Source organism: Oryctolagus cuniculus, chromosome 14, assembly GCF_051225735.1.
Source record: "Oryctolagus cuniculus isolate XC-2025 breed Fujian yellow rabbit chromosome 14, ASM5122573v1, whole genome shotgun sequence".
In the NCBI taxonomy this organism is placed as follows: Eukaryota; Metazoa; Chordata; class Mammalia; order Lagomorpha; family Leporidae; genus Oryctolagus; species Oryctolagus cuniculus.
Genome location: NC_142880.1, coordinates 25,541,055 through 25,558,982, shown reverse-complemented (window position 1 = coordinate 25,558,982; position 17,928 = coordinate 25,541,055). Strand labels below are relative to the sequence as shown.

The window sequence follows — 17,928 nt, the reverse complement described above, 5'->3', positions numbered from 1 at the left end:
AGAGAGAAAAAATGATGAAAATACAGTTGAAAAAATACAAAAAAAAAAAAGGTGGTACACATAACCTAAATATAAAAGTAATCACATTAAATTATTAAATGTCAAACCAAAGACTAAGATTGTTATAAATACAGATTAAAGAACCAAAACTCAACTATATGATGCTTAAAAGTCACAAAATATACAAAAAGGTACAGAAGCGTTAAAGAGAAAGAAAAAGAAGACATATCACGAAAATGTTAAACTTAAACAAAGCTGCTGTAGCTTTATTACACTGAAGTAGACCATAAGGCAAGAAGCATTTTCTAGGCATATATAGAACATTTCATAATGAGAAAAGATATAAGGGAAGCATGGCAATTCGAAATGTATATGCATGGGCTCAAAATGTGAAGCACAAACTCTTAAAACTGTAAGGAGAAACAAGACACCCCACAAACACAGTGGAATATTCTCATACACCATTGTAAGTAGCTGATAGAGCAGGTACATCAAAATATCTCTTAAGGATACTGAAGATTTGAACAACAAAATTTAATAAACTTTATGAAAATGACTCACACTGAATGCTTGTACTGAACAAAGAAAAGAAAATACATTTCGTTGCACATGCGGCATTTATCAAAAATTAACCATATGTGGGCCCATAAATCAGTTCCCAATATATTTCAAACAAATGGAATTACAGCAATTATATTTTCTGATAAAAATGGAGTTAATCTAGAGGCCAGGAACAAAAGCTTCCCCATAAAATTCTCATGTTTGGAAATTGAGCAAGAAATCTCTAAACCTATGAATCAAAGAAAAATTACATGCAGATCACAAATGATCACACATACTTGTATGCTGCAGCTAAAGGCATGCTTCAAGGGCATTTATAGCTCCAATGCAAATATTACAAAGGAAACTTAAAAATAAATGGTGTGAATATCCATCAAAGTAAATCAGAAGGTAAATCAACATAATAAATCCAATGAAAGTAGAAGGAAATAGAAAATCCCAAATCAGGGGCTGGCACTGTGGCATAGCAGGTAAAGCCAGAGCCTGCAGTGCTGGCATCCCATACGGGCACCGGTTTGAGTCCTGGCTGCTCCTCTTCTGATCCAGCTCTCTGGTATGGCTTGGAAAAGCATAAGATGGCTCAAGTCCTTGGGCCCCCTGCACCCACACAGAAGACTTGGAAGAATCTCCTGGCTCCTGGCTTAAGATTGGCCCAGCTTCAGCCATTGTGGACATTTGGGGAGTAAACCAGCGAATAGAAGGCCCTTCTCCCCTTGCCTCTGCCTCTCTGTTTTTCTGTCTTTCAAATAAATAAATCTTAAAAAAAAAAAAAAAAAATCAAGTGCCGGCACTGTGGCATAGCAGATACAGCTCCCACCTGCAGTGCCAGCATCCCATATGGGCACCAGTTCGAAACCCAGCTGCTCCACTTCCAATCCAGCTCTCTGCTATGGCCTGGGAAAGCAGCAGAAGATGGCCCAAATTCTTGGGCCCTTGCACCCTTGTAGGAGACCCGGAAGAAGCTCCAGGCTTCGGATTGGTGCAGCTCCGGCCGTTGCGGCCATCTGGGGAGTGAACCAGCAGATGGAAGACCTCTCTCTCTCTCTGCCTCTCCTCTCTCTGTGTAACTCTGACTTTCAAGTAAATAAGTAAACCTTTAAAAAAAAATTAGAGGTTAATGAAAAAGAGAAAAATACCACGGTTCTCTGAACAGACTAAGAAATCATAAAACACTTTGATGGATATTCACACCATTTATTTTTAAGTTTTCTTTGTAATATATGCATTGGAGATATAATTGCCCTCATTAGATGAGGAAAGACACATGAAAACATTACTATTGCTGGCACCATGGCTCACTAGGCTAATCCTGCGCCTGCGGCGCCAGCACCCCGGGTTCTAGTCCCAGTCAGGGCGCCGGATTCTGTCCCGGTTGCTCCTCTTCCAGTCCAGCTCTCTGCCGTGGCCCGAGAGGGCAGTGGAGGATGGCCCAAGTGCTTGGGCCCTGCACCTGCATGGGAGACCAGGAGGAAGCACCTGGCTCCTGGCTTCAGATTGGTGAAGTACGCCAGCGGTAGCGGCCAATTTGGGAGGTGAACCAACGGAAGGAAGACCTTTCTCTCTCTCTAACTCTGTCAAAAATAAAAAGCCAATGAGAAGGCCATGCCAAGATGGCCACTGACACGAAAGTGCCAGTTACTCAGGAATGGCTTTGAAACCCTCCAGGCAAAGGAGCCTGCCTGGTAACAGGCTGTGATTGGTTAGGGAATAAACTGTCCCTTGACCAGATTGACTGTCTCAGCTATATAAGCTGCTGTACCAACTGAAATAAACAAGTTTGCGAGCTGCTCGCCTGTAGCCTGCTTTCACCCAACTCCTGGTGTCTGTGTGGTGACTCCATGCCTCTTACCCCCACGGCACTCCTCCTCTCAGAATGAATCCACAGCAACATACTATTACAATTATTATTATTTTAAAGATAGTATAAAGATAGCATAAATAACTGTATACCAAAAATTTGAAAAATGATTAAAAAACTATTTGTTGAACTCTTTACTTATATAAGGTTAATCTTACGATTATAAAGTAAACTGAAAGTAGATCATTGCAAAAATTGCGGGGGTGGGGGAGTGCCATGGTACTGCTGGTAAAACCACCTTCTGCAGCACCAGCATCCCATAGGGCGCTTGTTTGAGTCCTGGCTGCTCCACTTCCAATTGAGCTCCCTGCTAATGGTCTGAGAAAGCAGTAGAGGATGGCCCAATGCTTGGGCCCCTGCACCCAAGTGGGAGTCCCAGAGGAAACTCTTGGCTCCTGGCTTTGGATAGGCCCATTTTCAGCTGTTGTGGCCATTTGGGGAGTAAACCAGCAGGTGGAAGATCTCACTCTTTGTCTCTGTAACTCTGCCCTTCAAATAAATAAATAAATCTTAAAAAAAAAAAAAAAAAAAAAAGAGAGAGGTAATAAGAGATACTGGGAGGAAAGGCAGGGTGGTAAATATCACTATGTTCCTAAATCTGTATATATGAAATTTGCCTTAAATTAAAAAAAACATAAAAAAAGAAAACATGAATAATACTACTACATCAATTAAAGAAATTGAGGGGCCAGCATCTTGGCATAGCAGGTTAAGTTACCAACTGGGACAAAGACATCCCATGTGAGTTCTGGTTCATGTCCTATATACTCCACTTCTGATCCAGCTCCCTGCTAATCTGCCTAGGAAAGTAGTGAAAGATAGCCCAGCTACTTGGACCTCTGTCACCCATGTGGGAGACCCAAATGGAGTTTTTGGCTTCTGGCTTTGGCTGGCCAGATCCTGGCCTTTGCAGGCATTTGGGGAGTGAATCAGCAGACAGAATATATTTCTCTTCCCCTCTCTCTCCTTGGATCTCTCCCTCTCTGCTTTTCAAATAAATAAATATCTTAAGAAATTGAATCTATAATTTAAAATATCCCTCCCAACAAAAACTCTAGATTTACATGAATTCCAAGCAATGAATTTTAACATATATTTAAAGAAGAAATAGTAAGAATCTCATAAACCTTAAACTGAGGGCCGGTGCTGTGGTGTAGCAAGTAAAGCCACTGCCTGCAGTGCTGGCATCCCATATGGGTGTCCATTTAAGTCCCGGCTGTTCCATTTCCGATCTAGCTCTAAGCTATAGCCTTGGAAAGCAGTAGAAGATGGCCCAAATCCTTGGGCCCCTGCATCCACATGGGAAGACCCGGAGGAAGCTCCTGGCTTCAGATTGGCACAGCTCTGGCTGTTGCAGCCAACTGGGGAGTGAACCAGGGGATGGAAGACCTCTCTCTCTCTGCCTAACTCTGACTTTCAAATAAACAAATAAATCTTAAAAACAACAACAACAACAACAAAAAACAACCTTAAAACGCTAAGAATTAAAATGCAGAAATTTATGTCATATTAAAAGTTTAGCACAGCCTTTAGCAAGGATTAGTCTTCCAGTAAAATAACAGCAATAAAAAGAAATTATACTTATTCTTTTGAAACACCAGGTTTAAAACTCAAACATTCTAAATAAGATAAAATTTTTGAGTATTCTAATAAACATAAAAATGCTGTACACCCAGATCATATTTTTAAAAATTCAAGTCATATTTCTCCCTAGTAATAAGGATGATTTCTAGTACATAATAGGAAGTGCTTTATAGAGATCTCACAAAAATTTAAAGCTGCAGTAATCAAGCACTAAGAGCTCTATCTGCATTACCTCTCTGGAGGCCGGTCTATATCCATAACCGGATGGTAAATTTTTGTCTTCTTCACAGCCTTTGGCTCCTGGACTAAAGTGTAATTCAACATGAAAGCGTTCCTCTGAGGAGAGATCCTAAAAAATATGACAGAACATTTTTAAAATGAGGAACTTCAAGTTATTTATTTAGTTTTTGTAATGTACACAAATCTAGAGCTCTGTTACCTTGTTCGGATCCTCATACAGCATGATAACAATCTGCGTCATGTAGTTGAGTTCATTGACAATGTTTAGGTAATCCATAGCTCGTTTCCACTGTTCATCCTTTGATTCCTGAACAAAAGGAATATGCAGTACCAGAAAGTCACTTTACTGTCGTTACTGTAGCTTCTTTAATCCTCAGTGACACCACACAACGAAGGTGAATAATTACTATGTGCACAATCTTTCCAATTAACTTCATTCACTACATTTAAAAGTTCCAAAAAATCACTTGTTTAAATTATTTTAAAAATACCTTGGTAGTATTAGAAACACTAATTGTAACTTAAAACAAAAACAACTTATACAAAGTAAAAATATCTCTTGAAATATGATACTCATTATTGAACTCTGAGGCTAAATGATAGTTTTAACCTCTCAAGTTCAGAAGTATTTTGTATAGTAACATGTTTTGTTAGTATAAGAGTAGCACCATTGCCCACAATCATATAGTTCATGTAAGTGATACATGCCTATCCCTGATTATACTGCAATGATATTCAAAAATCAGCAATAGGAAGTGTATGTAAATTCTATTGATCTTACCATCTCCTTCACCACTCCTCCATCTTCATTTAGAGAATCTTTGGTCTTTAAACATGTAATCATAGAGATCAGAACTTAAAAGGATCTTACATACCATGCACTATAATCATTCAAAGTAAAAAATTCTATTTGAAAAGATAAAACTCTGGGCGTGAAGTATATGGCCAACAAAGTCTACTTAAAACTTATTTGTATCACAGATAACTCTCCTTCTTCATATTTATATGTATCATAACATTACAAATATTTAAGAGCGCCCAACAATTTTTTGTATATATTTTCAACTTCAATATAAAAGTGCCTCATTTTAGAAAACATATTCTGATTACTTTAAAAAATTCAGCACATATTTCCTTTTTACTTTAGACATTACACATTTGTAAACAACACTTCAGAGTAAAACTACATTTATTTGCGTTTGTGTTTGAGATGTGATTTTTTTTTCCCAAAATTGTTAAGATAACCAAATTAGGGGCTGGTGTTGTGGTGCAGGTTAAGCTACTGCTTGCAATGCCAGCATCCCATATGGGTACCAATTTGAGTCCTAGCTACTCCACTTCTGATACAGCTCCCTGCAAATGTGCCTGAGAAAGCAACAGAAGATGGTCCAAGCACTTGAGCCCCTGTACCCACGTGAGACCTGAGTAAGCTCTTGGCTCCTGGCTTTATCCTGGCCCAGTCCTGGCCATTGTGGCCATTTGGGGAGTGAATCAGCAGATGGAAAATATTTTCTCTCTGCCTCTACCTCTTTCTCTGTAACTCTGCTTCTCATATAAATACAAAATGAAAAAAAATTTTTGACAGATAGACAGTGAGAAAGAGAGAGAGAAAGGTCTTCCTTCCGTTGGTTCACTCCCCAATGGCCCCTACAGCTGGCACTGCGCCGATCCAAAGCCAGGAGCCAGGTGTTTCTTCCCGGTCTCCCACGCAGGTGCAGGTGCCCAAGCACTTGGGCCATCCTCCACTGCCTTCCTGGGCCACGGTAGAGAGCTGGACTACAAGAGGAGCAACTGAGACTAGAACCCGGTGCCCATATGGGATGCTGGCGCCGCAGGCAGAGGATTAGCACTGGCCTCCAAAATAAATCTTTAAAAATTAGCATGTTACTAATTTTCACTAGATACAATCTACTGTAAATGATGAGTTTACATTAAATACTGAAAATTTTCATCAAGTGAGCAGGCATGTTGGACTCTGTGATTCTGTATTGTTAAGAACACCATCTAGTGATTTTGCCAGGTCTGCTATAATGAACAGCAAAAATTAAATGATACTTAGTAGTATCTTCCTGAACATAATTAAAATGTAAGAAGCCACGAAGATCTTCTAAAAATTAAGTGCCATTATATATTCCATGAGTCTGTCTGTATCGCATTTTCTCAAAAAATTTTTAAAAAAATCTATTACAGAGGGAGATTTTGCCCAATCCATCTGAATAATGAAAAATTTCAATTGGGAAGAGGTTGACCAGTTTTAAGAATATTACTCTAAAAAGGATAGTAAGAGTTTGTTTGTATAGTTCAAATAATTATTTTTCAAATATTAGAACATAGCTCGTCATTTTGGTATACACTTTACTTCTCACATTAGTAATACAGGTAATTTGTTTTTTCCTGGGAGCACAGAATGGATTTGTTAGGTTTTTGCTTTAGAAGTTCAGCCAGTATTCAACAAGCTCTAGATCTCGTGCTGTTACTTTAGTCCAAAGTATAAGTATCTTTAAGACCACTGTAACAGTTTTCTAACTGAATTCCTCATATCTTCTTGCGCTATTTCTAGTCTACACAGTAACCAAAGCCACCTACTTCCCTGCTTAAATGGTCTCTTAATCCCCTTGGAATACAAAGGCCTGCCCTCCAACCTTATCTACTTCCACTTTACCAAGCATTCACTACTACACTCCAAATATAGGCTTTCTTGGTTCCTGTCTTGAATGTTTCTGGTACCTTCTGCACAGCTATGTGCAACAGGTCACAAGGAGGATCATGGAAGATACAGAAGGGGTCTTCAAATGTTTACAGAAAATTTTAGTATTAGAAAAATATGCATGGATTTAAATTTTTTGGCACCACAAGAAACTTATTGTTCAATTCCATTTTTCCATGAATTTATTGAAGTATCTTCATATGTCTTGTCCTCAAAAACAATTTCATTATTGCTACTGGATGTATAAGCTCTTAGTAATTAAAGATCATTTTCTGTATCACTAACTTTCTTCTAACCCATATATGTATGTAACAATGTCACAGTGTTATTCCTTAATGAGTTAAGAAACCAAAACAAGAAAGAACATGGAGGGAGTAGATGTTTAGCTTAGCAGTTAGGACACCTGTGACACTCGTGTTCCAATTCCTAGTGATGAATTTGATTCCCTGTTCTAGCTCTTGACTTCCTGCCAATGAAGACCTTGAAAGGCAACAGTTAAAGTAACTGGCGTTTGAAGAGGGAACCAGCAGACAGGAGCTTGCTCTCTCTCTCTCAATTTTTTTTTAAATACAAAAGAATAAATTAGCTTGAAATTGTGATGGGAACAGAATATTGAAATAGTCTTAGGTTAACTTAAATAACTATTCCCAAGGCCCAATACAGATCAGAAAACAAGACATATACCCAATCATCACAGTCCTTTATTTAAAAAGTAAATTAAAATTAAATTAATTTTCCCTTAAAGATCACTTCTTATGGATAAGGGGCCTTCAAAAATTTCATGGAAAAATGTAATTAAAAGGTGATGCAAATTTTCTGTATCTTTTAAGTCTATTCGTAGATGTGTATACTTCTGTATACCAAGAAATACAAAGGAAAACAAGAGAAAATTTTTATCTTATTGCTAGTTTAGGGATGGCTGGTATAGATGACAAGATCCTGGACTTCAAGTTTATGCTATAATAGGATATACCTGGAACATTTGGCATTAGGGGAGAGGTTAAGTGAGTTTTGCATGTGGGAAGAATGTGAGACATTGTAGGAAACAGGCACACTGTAGCAGACTGTATTTTCCAGAGATGGCTGTCACATTTATTCAATCCCACATAATATTACAGTGACACCCCATCCACCTAAGGATGTGCATTATTTCCCCTCCATCTAATCTGGATAGACCCCTGTGACTGCCATAACTGATAGAGCTCAGCAGAAGTGATGCTGTATGATACAGAAGTTAGTTCAGAGAAATGCCATGCGTTTGCACCTTGTTTACTGAAGAAGCTCACAGATGGAATCCGACTGCGTTATTTTTAGGAAGCAGGCCACATGAAGAGGCCACTTGTACATTCTATGGTCAATAACTCCAGCTAAGGTCCCAATTAATAGTAGTAAAGAGGCATAATAACTAATCAAATATCAAGTCTTGGCAATTCTGACCCCTAAATGACTTAAGTCCCCTTAATGACAAATCCATCAGCTTTTCTTTATTGCATAGCCACCTGCTTACAACATCTTCTAAAATACTTTGCATGTTCAATGGATCTTCTTTAAAAAGCATCTTTTCTCTCAAACTCTATCAGTGTTTGGAATATAGTCAATACCTAAGAAAATGATGGTAAAATTGTAAACAATGATGAGTTATTAAAATTCCACATAAAAACAGCAGTTATTAGTGATCCGATTAACAATTCAAGGAAATACAATAAATAACTTATTCCACTTACATTGCATAAGGCACCATAGCGAAGAATAGATAATAAAGAATGTACATGACTTTCACTGGTAAAATATAATCTGGTACGGACATGACGTTCAGGAGACAGAACACCTCTGGAATACCTAAAATTAGAAGCAGACAGTATTAAAACAGAACAGTAAGTTAAAGACTTACTGAATATTGGAATTATCTTACAAAATGGAATGTAATCTTACTTAAAATAAAACATCATCATAAGTGAATCAAATCTACTACTTTTCCAATCAGAATTGAGGAGTAATCTTAGCTGATATCTAACATGATGCTAACTGAACTAACTAGGACCTCAGATTAGTCAGGGGAAGAACAGACTTACTATTTAGCCATGTTCAGTGTAGACAGCAGTAATGACAAAGGCTAACTGTCCTAAAGCTCTCAGCCACTGATGCTGCTGACTGGGGCACACACTGGTGATCTCAGGTGAGTGATGACACACAGCCCTTTTTCCCCATTCACCTTAGTTTTTGTCCAAATTGCAGCCAAAAAGAACCTTGGATGGAAGTTATCTGATAGGATTACCTACATAATTCTATGTTCACGATATGTCAAGTGATACACTACTGATCTCTTCACAGAAACACTGAAAAGTAATTTAGATTCAAGGTACGCAAAAAGAGATGCCTACAGATTTAAATAACTAGCAGTCTCTTACACAGGGTGGAGTTTATTTACAGTGTCATCATCTTGTGTCCTCTGAAGGTCTGAGCGAATTTTTCTAACTAGAGGAGTACAGTAGCCTTTGGCAATTTCCAGTTTTTCAGCTTTAGTTATACCATATTCCTGAGCAGAAAATACATAATATTAGAAAAAAGGGTAAAATGACAAAGAGCTCTAACAAATGCACTCTTCAGTTAAAGAATTCTAGTGAGAAACAAATATTTCATTAAGCCTTTGTAAACATTAGACAACTTGTGGTTTGCATTTTTTGAAACTGCAAATAAACTGTTTCCAAACTACTCAATGTCACTGGAAGGACTTCGCAGTGCATCTGAGAAAGCAAGTAAGTTATATCTGAAGACGGGCAGATGAACAGTCTTTATGAACATCTTCAACTTAATCAGAGGTCTTAAATGAAAAAAGCAAAAAGCTTTTAGCTAATGTTTTTATTTTAACAAGTGGAAAACAAAAATGCCAAAAAAAAGTATTAAATTTACTGATGTCTATAGTTACTATGAGTTAATGAGAATTATAAAGAATTACTACAAGTGAAATATCAAGAAAACAAGCCACATGTGGCCATGTGGTGAGTGAACTAGTGGATAGAAGATCTCTCTCACTGCCTCTTCCTCTCTGTCAATCTGCCTTTCATATAAGTAAATAAATGCATCTTTAAAAAGATCAAGGTAGTACAAAAATGGAATTAAAAGGCAGATTTACTTGGTAAATTTGGAAATCCATGCATAGTTTTTTCATAATGGGCACTTTTTAACTGAAGTGCCCCTGGAGTCATGATCTCACTGTGTTTTGTCACCTCCTCCTCCATTATCAGTCTGATTCTCTACTTGACTGGACTTTATCTGTATTCTGATTACAACTTAATTTTTCTTTTTCTATAATGAAAAGATCCAACAATGTCACCCAAAATAGTAAATACTTACAACTTGATCTCTCAACATTATTTTCAAAATGGTTTCAAGTAAAAAAATTTGTAAAAAATTTTATATAGGGTCACAAGCATGTCTCCCATCCCCCCCCACATTTCTATAGTATTTAGCTGGTAGGGGCACAACAGATGTCCAATAAGTGCTTAAGTATTTTATTCTACATGGTTTTCAGTAGTTTTGTCTGTTCGCACATCACTGTTCTTCAGGAATATCAATTCTTTAGATCACTACATTCTGAGGACATTGAAACCACTTTGTATTGTATTTTAATGATGGATACTGCCATTACAGATTTGTCTAACCCTAAAGAATGTGCAACAACGGGAGTAAATAGTGATGGAAACCACAGATCCTGAGTGGTAATGCTGTATCAATGTGGGTTCATCAAGTTTTAACAGTTTACTATACTCTGGGGGTGTTCACAAAGCAGCAAGACTGTACATGTGTGGAGGCAGAAACGGAAAATCTGTATACTTCCACTCAATTTGCTGTGAACCTAAAACTGCTCTAAAAAATAAGGTCTATCTTAAAAAAGGTACTACAATTGTACTATTTAGAAAATCAAGTAACATCACAAATATACCCAAGAAAAAGCTTGAAATATAAATTCATATTTCTTATAAGTTATAGGTTTTCTAGGGACAAGAACACCAACTATTTTTTATCCACCAGTAAATATTATTAAATTTTCTATTTATATAATTGTGTAAAAAAAATTCTCAAGAATTACTTACCTGAGGGATGACAATATCTGCTAAAGCTTTTGAAAGCCTGTATAATTCCATTGTATTTTCTAATTTCAAAGAACCATTATGTTGAACATCATATTTTATACAGTCATATATGTCAGGAATTTTACTAATATCATATCTTCCATTCTTTGTTTTAAAGTCTTTCTCCAACTTGGACCATCTACGTAGCATAAGCTCCAGTGTTTCACTATGGTAAAGCTGAATATCTAAAACAACACAACATTTCCAGTACACTCAATTTAAAAATCTGATTAACAATATATAAATAATGTCAATAACTAGAAACTTTTTAAAGTGGCAAAGGTAACACTGTAAGAATCTAGGGTCTCTCTGTGTAACTCTGACTTTCAAATAAATAATCTTTAAAAAAAAGAATCTAGGGTAATATTACCATACATATGTAAATTATTAGCAACCACATATATTTTTAACATTCTTTTTTTCTTAAAGATTTATTTATTTGAAAGTCAGAGTTACACAGAGAGAGGAGAGGCAGAGAGAGAGAGAGAGAGGTCTTCCATCTGCTGGTTCTCCCCAACTGGCCGCAACAGCCAGAGCTGCACCCATCCAAAGCCAGGGGCCAGGAGCTTCTTCCGGATATCCCACGTGGGTTCAGGGGCCCAAGGACTTGGGCCATCTTCTACTGTTTTCCCAGGCCACAGCAGAGAGCTGGATTGGAAGTGGAACAGCCGGGTCTCGAACTGGCACCCATATGAGATGCTGGTGCTTCAGGCCAGGGCATTAACCCACTGTGCCATAGCGCCAGCCCCTAGCAACCATGTATTTTTAAGACTTGGATATAGGTATAAATGCTTGGGTTAGGAACTGGATTCATAAAATAACTTTTCCAGATATTATAACTCTAATAACAATAAGAGAAAGAAACATAGGTCAACTATCTCCAGCAGAAAGGAATTTTAGAAATTATGACCAGTTCAAGTGATCAATGTTATCAATAAGAAACCCAAGATGCCAAAGCTGTCCAGGTTAATAATCAACCCATCTTTAGAACAGGTCATCTCGTGGTGCCTCTGCATGCTGCTCATTCACCATCTAACTATACAGCAATGCTAAGTAATTACATGATCAAAGGAAAACGTTTTTTCGTGCTGTCATGGGTAAAAGCAGTCACAACTTAGCTATTATTTCTTTGCTGTATACATTTAAAAGTAAGACGACTGAGGTGTACCTAATTTAAAAATGGTTATAGTAAATGGACAGTAGCTTTTATTTATGTTCTAAGAAATACATTATTTACCTGATGATTTGGGATCTTCCATTCGATGTCTAATTTGAGAAGTCAAACTTTGAATCAAGGAATAAACTTTGTCACAGGTCTTCACAGGATTCTTAATCAAATGCATTGATTTGATAAGAGAAAGGCTTCCAGATGGAGTAAGCTACAAATGAGTAAAATATATTTTATATTTAGTGATGCCTAATTATCTAAGAAAACAATTTATAAAATTTTCTGGTACCTAGAAAATAAACACCATAAAGATCACCCCAAAAACATAAAGGATGAAGTAAAAGCCTCACATCATGTTATAAAATACTTAGCTCTCAGCTATTAGATTACCCAAAGAGAAAATTCAGCCAAAGTACTCAGTGAGATGTAATAACATTTGCTGAGTTGTTCAATACGTGTCAATATGGTTCTAAACACTTAAGATACATTTACATGAAATAACTCTAAATATCCATTGATTTTCATCAACACTTTCCAGATGAGGTACTTAACTGATGTTAAAAATTTGCTCAAGATCAATGAGTGAAGGAGCAGGGCCTGGTGTGGTGGTGACGCAAGGGTGAGACACCAGCTTGTAATGCCAGCACCCCGTATTGAGGTGACAGTTTGAGTCTTGGCTGCTCTGTTTCCAATCCAGCTCCCTCCTAACAACTGGAAAGGCGGTGGATGATGGTTCAGGAGCAGTGGGACCCTGCCATCCAAGTGGAAGATCTGGATGGAATCTTGGGATCTTGGCCTTGACCTGGCCCAGCCCTGGTTATTGCAGCTATTTGTGTCTGTCTCTTTCTATAATTCTTTCAAATAAAATAAAACAAATCTTAAAAAATGCAGATAGTCCATCTACAGAGACCATATCTTTAGGCACTATGTTATTACGCTTTCTTCCTAATGAGTTTTTTCCAATTCAACCAAAATACAAAACAATTCAATGACAATACAGGTCCGAATTCCAGTTTTGACACTTAGCTTACCAAGTTATTTAACCACACAGAGAAAGCTTCTAGACAAATTAAAAATATAAAGTGGAATTCCACTTCTGTTTATAGTGAACAAGATAGTTTGAACCAATCTAACTGTTCAGGGTGAGTTAAAATCTGGTCAAAGAGTCTATGCTTCTGCTTTAAGGCATTAGAAAGAAAACAATATCAGAATTACAGAAGCAAAACTCAGTGATCCAAAAGCGAGCCTCTGGTAACCTTTGCCTTTAGGGTTCAAAATAGTGAGGGCTAGTCAGAAACAAGTCAACCAATCAGGTTCAACTCAATCGGTATAACTCATACCAAGTTCAACTCAACTAGTCAGTACAGACAGATCTGTTTCTAAAATTGGACTGTGCCCACAGGCATGACAAGAACTAACAAAAATATTTACTACAAGATGGTAATAATCATCTTGAACTCAATGTGTTTCTACAAACAAATTAAATACCCATCCACAATTAATGATATTCAGGTACAAGAAGACACTGGGAATGCCAAACAACAGGACAACATAAACAGAATTATGATTTTGGTACTGGAATTAGAAAACAAAAATTTAAAAATAGGAGACTTCCTATGTATATAAAAAGGTAAAAGAAAATACTGAATATCATCAAAGATCTGCAAATCATTAAAAAAAGACAATGGACTTTACAAAACAAATAGAAATTAAAGAACTGAAAAATAGATTGGCTGTATCCAATAAGCTTTAAAGTCACCCAAACAGATTTCAATAGACTAAAAGATCCAGAATAAAGCATAGTCACAAAAGGATAAGAAACAATTCAAGACAGGATAAGAGACAAAGTGATAAGCTCTAACAAACATACATTTGGAAACCCAGAAGGTAACAAATAGAATACTAAAAACAAACAAAAATCCAAACTAGAACCTTTGCAATATTAAGGAAAGATATCAAACCACAAATCCAGTTATACTAACAATAACAAGATTAAAATAAAAGAATCCAAATAATATGTTGTATAATTTAAAATATACACAACTAAAGTTAAAAGCTGTGCAAATGTTAAAATAATTTTAGGCTATGTGGTTAACTTATGGTCCAAGTACTAGCAGCATTCAAATGTACTGGAAGCTTGTTAAAAACACAGAATCTCAGAGCCCAGATTTGAAAATCAGAGTCTTCATATTAACAAGATCCCAAACATTCTGATGAATTTAAAGTTTGAAAAGCCTTTCTCTAGGATCCCTGCATAGTCTGTTAAGAGGACTAAAAGCACAATGTAAACATTTGAGTCTCAGAGTCACTGATTCATGTTCAGTGAACAGCAGAATCAAATATAAATTTTAAGATTTATTTTTATTCACTCAAAAGGCATAGTTAGAAAAAGAGAGAGACTAAGAGATCTTCCATCCACTGGTTCACCCCCCAAATGGCACCTGGAGTCAGGAGCTTCCTCCGGGACCCCCCTGTAGGCACAGAGGCCCAAGCACTGGGACACCCTCCACTGCACTCCTAGGCACATAGCAGGAAGCTGGATTGGAAGTGGAGCAGCTGGGACTCAAAGCGATGCTCACATGGGGTGCCGGCATTGCAGGCGATGGCCTAACTCTTCGCACCACAACACTGGCCCTGAGGAAGTCATTCTTAAGCTACTAGGGTGCTAAGAATCTGGACATAAAGTGAGAAAGGGGGCTTCAAAAAGTAATAGAAAAACGATCAGCCTAACCCTGTGGCCTCACCAATGAAAAAGTTTGTAAAATGTGTTGCTGAGCAGGAGATCAGTCCCCAAGCCAGGAAGTCCCTGGTCAGACTCAAATTGGACCAGTGCAAAACCAAACCAACATGGGGCAGTCCTTGTGATGCAAAGGGTTAGGCTGGCCTCTGCAATGCCACCCCACAAATATAATTTTTTTCAACTAACAGAAAAAAGAACAAAGTAGTGAAGGAGAGAAAAAATAAAAAGCAGGCAGGAGAGCTTTTTTTATTTATTTAAGAATATTCCTTATCTGAAATGCTTGGGACCAGAGTGTTTGCTTCTTTTTTTTTTTTTTTGCATTTTGGAAATATTGCGATATATATAATAAGACAGTAAGCCTTTGAGCTGGGAACCAAATCAACACAAAATCCATTTCCTTTTCACATATACTTTATACAACAGACCAACAGTAATTTTATACAATATTTTCAGCATGCCTGTAGTTTGGTCTGTCACATTACATTAGTATGGAATTTTCTACCTGGGCCATTATATTAGTGTTAAAAATGTTTTGGATTTTGGAGTACTTATGATTTCATATTGTGAATGCTCAACCTTTATAAATATGTAGCACTTAAAATGCTGACACCAAAAGTATTACAGAAAGTTATAGCAATGCTAAATTTATGTTCCCTACAAGATGGCATCAAAATATGTAAAGCAAGAATTAAGAGAACTACAAAGACAAGCTAAATCCATAACTATAGTGGGAAATTTTAACACAAAAAAAGAAAAATTTACAAGATTTGATTTTTATAAAAGATATGAAATTAAAAATAATGAAAGAAAATAAACAGACCAAGCATCTAAAAAGAAATGACAAAGAAAATAAAAAAAAATGTGTCAAACAGCATTAATTTCAAAATTTATGGATATAGTCAAGAGTACATTAAGGAAAATTCATGGTATAGAGTGCATATTTCATAAAAAATGCACAAGAATGCATTTTATATGCATCAGCTAAAGTCACTGGCTTTTAGTTAGAAAAAAAGCAAAATAAAAGTTCAGAAGTATAAAGAATAAAATATTAAATAAGAATTTAGTAAATGGGGAACAGCACATAATTCAGAGAGCCAAAAGATCTAAACAACTGTTCTTTGAAAGGACCAATAAAATTGATCAATCATGAAGAAAGAGATCAAGACAAAAAGAAAGAACACATAATATTATGAAACAAGAAGAGACATCTTTGTATATCTGGTACCTACTGCCAAGAACTTAAAAGATATTATGAATAAACTTCTAGAGAATCAAACCTAACAATAGTAACAGAGACATAACTGAGAAGTACTAAACTACTCAGGTTTCTTCTTAATAGACTTTTGCACAAAGAAAATATCCACAGGATTTACCAGTAAATTTTACCAAAAAATGGCCAGGATCAAGGTGGCTGAATAGAGAAGATCTGCATTCAACTCAGTCAGAAAAAAGTTTCAAAACAATGAGATAAGAACCACATTTCTGGAAGATGTCTGAGGGGAAGCTTCAGTAAAGAGAAAGGAACTACAAAGAGGACTCCAAAAACCAGCAGAGAGAGAGAAAGAAAAAACAAAGCATAGCACTGCTGCCACTGTTCCTACCTCAGAGACCTAGCAGGGAGACATCTTGCTGGGAAATAGGTTCTATGTATAAAGGATTAAAACTGAGAAACTGACTGAAGAACACGTCACTAAAGAAGTGATGGGAGCAGCAAACTGCACAGACTCTCTGAACTAGGAGGGAGGAGGCAGAGAGAGAGAGAGAGAGAAGGTGAGAGAACCAAAGCACACTACCATCTTTGATGCTGCCAACTATAGCTGCCCGCCACTCCTATCCTGGTTCCTTGGTCGGGGAATGCCATCTTGCCAGGAAAAGGGTTCTAATATGTGAAATAATAGAAATGAAGAGACTGTGGGAAAAACTTCACAAGGAAGTGAAAAGATCTGTAAATAGCACAGACTCTCAAGTCCAGTAGAGATGGAGAAACAAAGTACAAAGTGCATCCCACCACCCACCAATCCTTTCCCACATCCACTGCCAGGGATGCCATGTTGCTGGGAGGAAAGTCACTGGAGTGTACCCTGCAGAATCTAGGGAAGAGGCTACCTGAATTCCAGTGCTCCAGACCTACACCTCAGCATAACCTATATGCACCCTGTGGGACTAGAGAAAGGTCCCCTTAATATCTCAGTGCTGGAACGTGGGCTCCTGGTGATTAAGTGCCAGCATTAGTCACTCCTACATAACAGGGTCTGGATAAGGTCCTATCCACATCATACACCATATGGTATATGCACCATATATATAACATATATAACACATATAACACATATATAACATATAATGTGTCTGTGTGTATATATTTATATATATATATACACACACACACACACACACACACACATATATATATACACACACTGAGCACCATAGCTATAGTTGCCACAAATCCCAGCATTGCTCAAGATTGCCAGGTAGGACAAGGAGACAGCACTTTTTGTGTCCCACAGCAACAGATATGGCAACAGCCATCACAAACCCAAGTGTGACTGATACCCAACTCTCTACATACTAAACACACACACTTTTAGAAGCTCATATCCACTTCAAAGTCATACTGCTACCTCCACAAACTGCTGCAGACTAGACAACTGTGCTCTTATAGACTGTGTGGGCGCTGATTACTACTGAAGAAACAGAGATTGAGGTCACCTAGAAGCTAAGCTAAATCAACAAACAACCCAAGTGAGATCCCACATTTCATCCACATGAAGTCTTTTCCAATGAAACTTACTACATTAAAAAAAAAAAAAAAACAAAAAACAGCAGGGCTATTTTGCCAAACAACATATGTAACTGTAGGGACACAGGAAACATGAAGAAGCAAGGAAAATTGACACCTCCAAAGGAACACAACAGTTCTCCAGAAATAGATCC

General features: G+C 37.2%; 1 protein-coding gene across 25 annotated transcripts in view; it reads right to left on the bottom strand.

Annotated features, from left to right (window-relative positions):
- The window catches only part of PPIP5K2 (diphosphoinositol pentakisphosphate kinase 2), an 85,237-nt gene that overhangs the window by 27,796 nt on the left and 39,513 nt on the right, over nt 1–17,928 (bottom strand). For 24 of the 25 annotated variants that reach the window (XR_016220561.1, XR_016220562.1, XM_089313074.1 and 21 more), the window contains exons 18-23: nt 12,321–12,462; nt 11,045–11,268; nt 9,359–9,486; nt 8,675–8,789; nt 4,443–4,550; nt 4,236–4,352 (exon numbers count right to left, since the gene is read on the bottom strand). Coding sequence is in view for 23 of the 25 variants with exons in the window: in XM_089313074.1 (XP_089169200.1) it covers nt 4,236–4,352; nt 4,443–4,550; nt 8,675–8,789; nt 9,359–9,486; nt 11,045–11,268; nt 12,321–12,462 (834 nt within the window). In the remaining 2 variants the exon portion in view is untranslated. Of the gene's footprint in view, nt 1–4,235; nt 4,353–4,442; nt 4,551–5,024; nt 5,070–8,674; nt 8,790–9,358; nt 9,487–11,044; nt 11,269–12,320; nt 12,463–17,928 lie in introns of all 25 variants that reach the window. The other variant, XM_051853945.3, reaches the window with a different exon arrangement.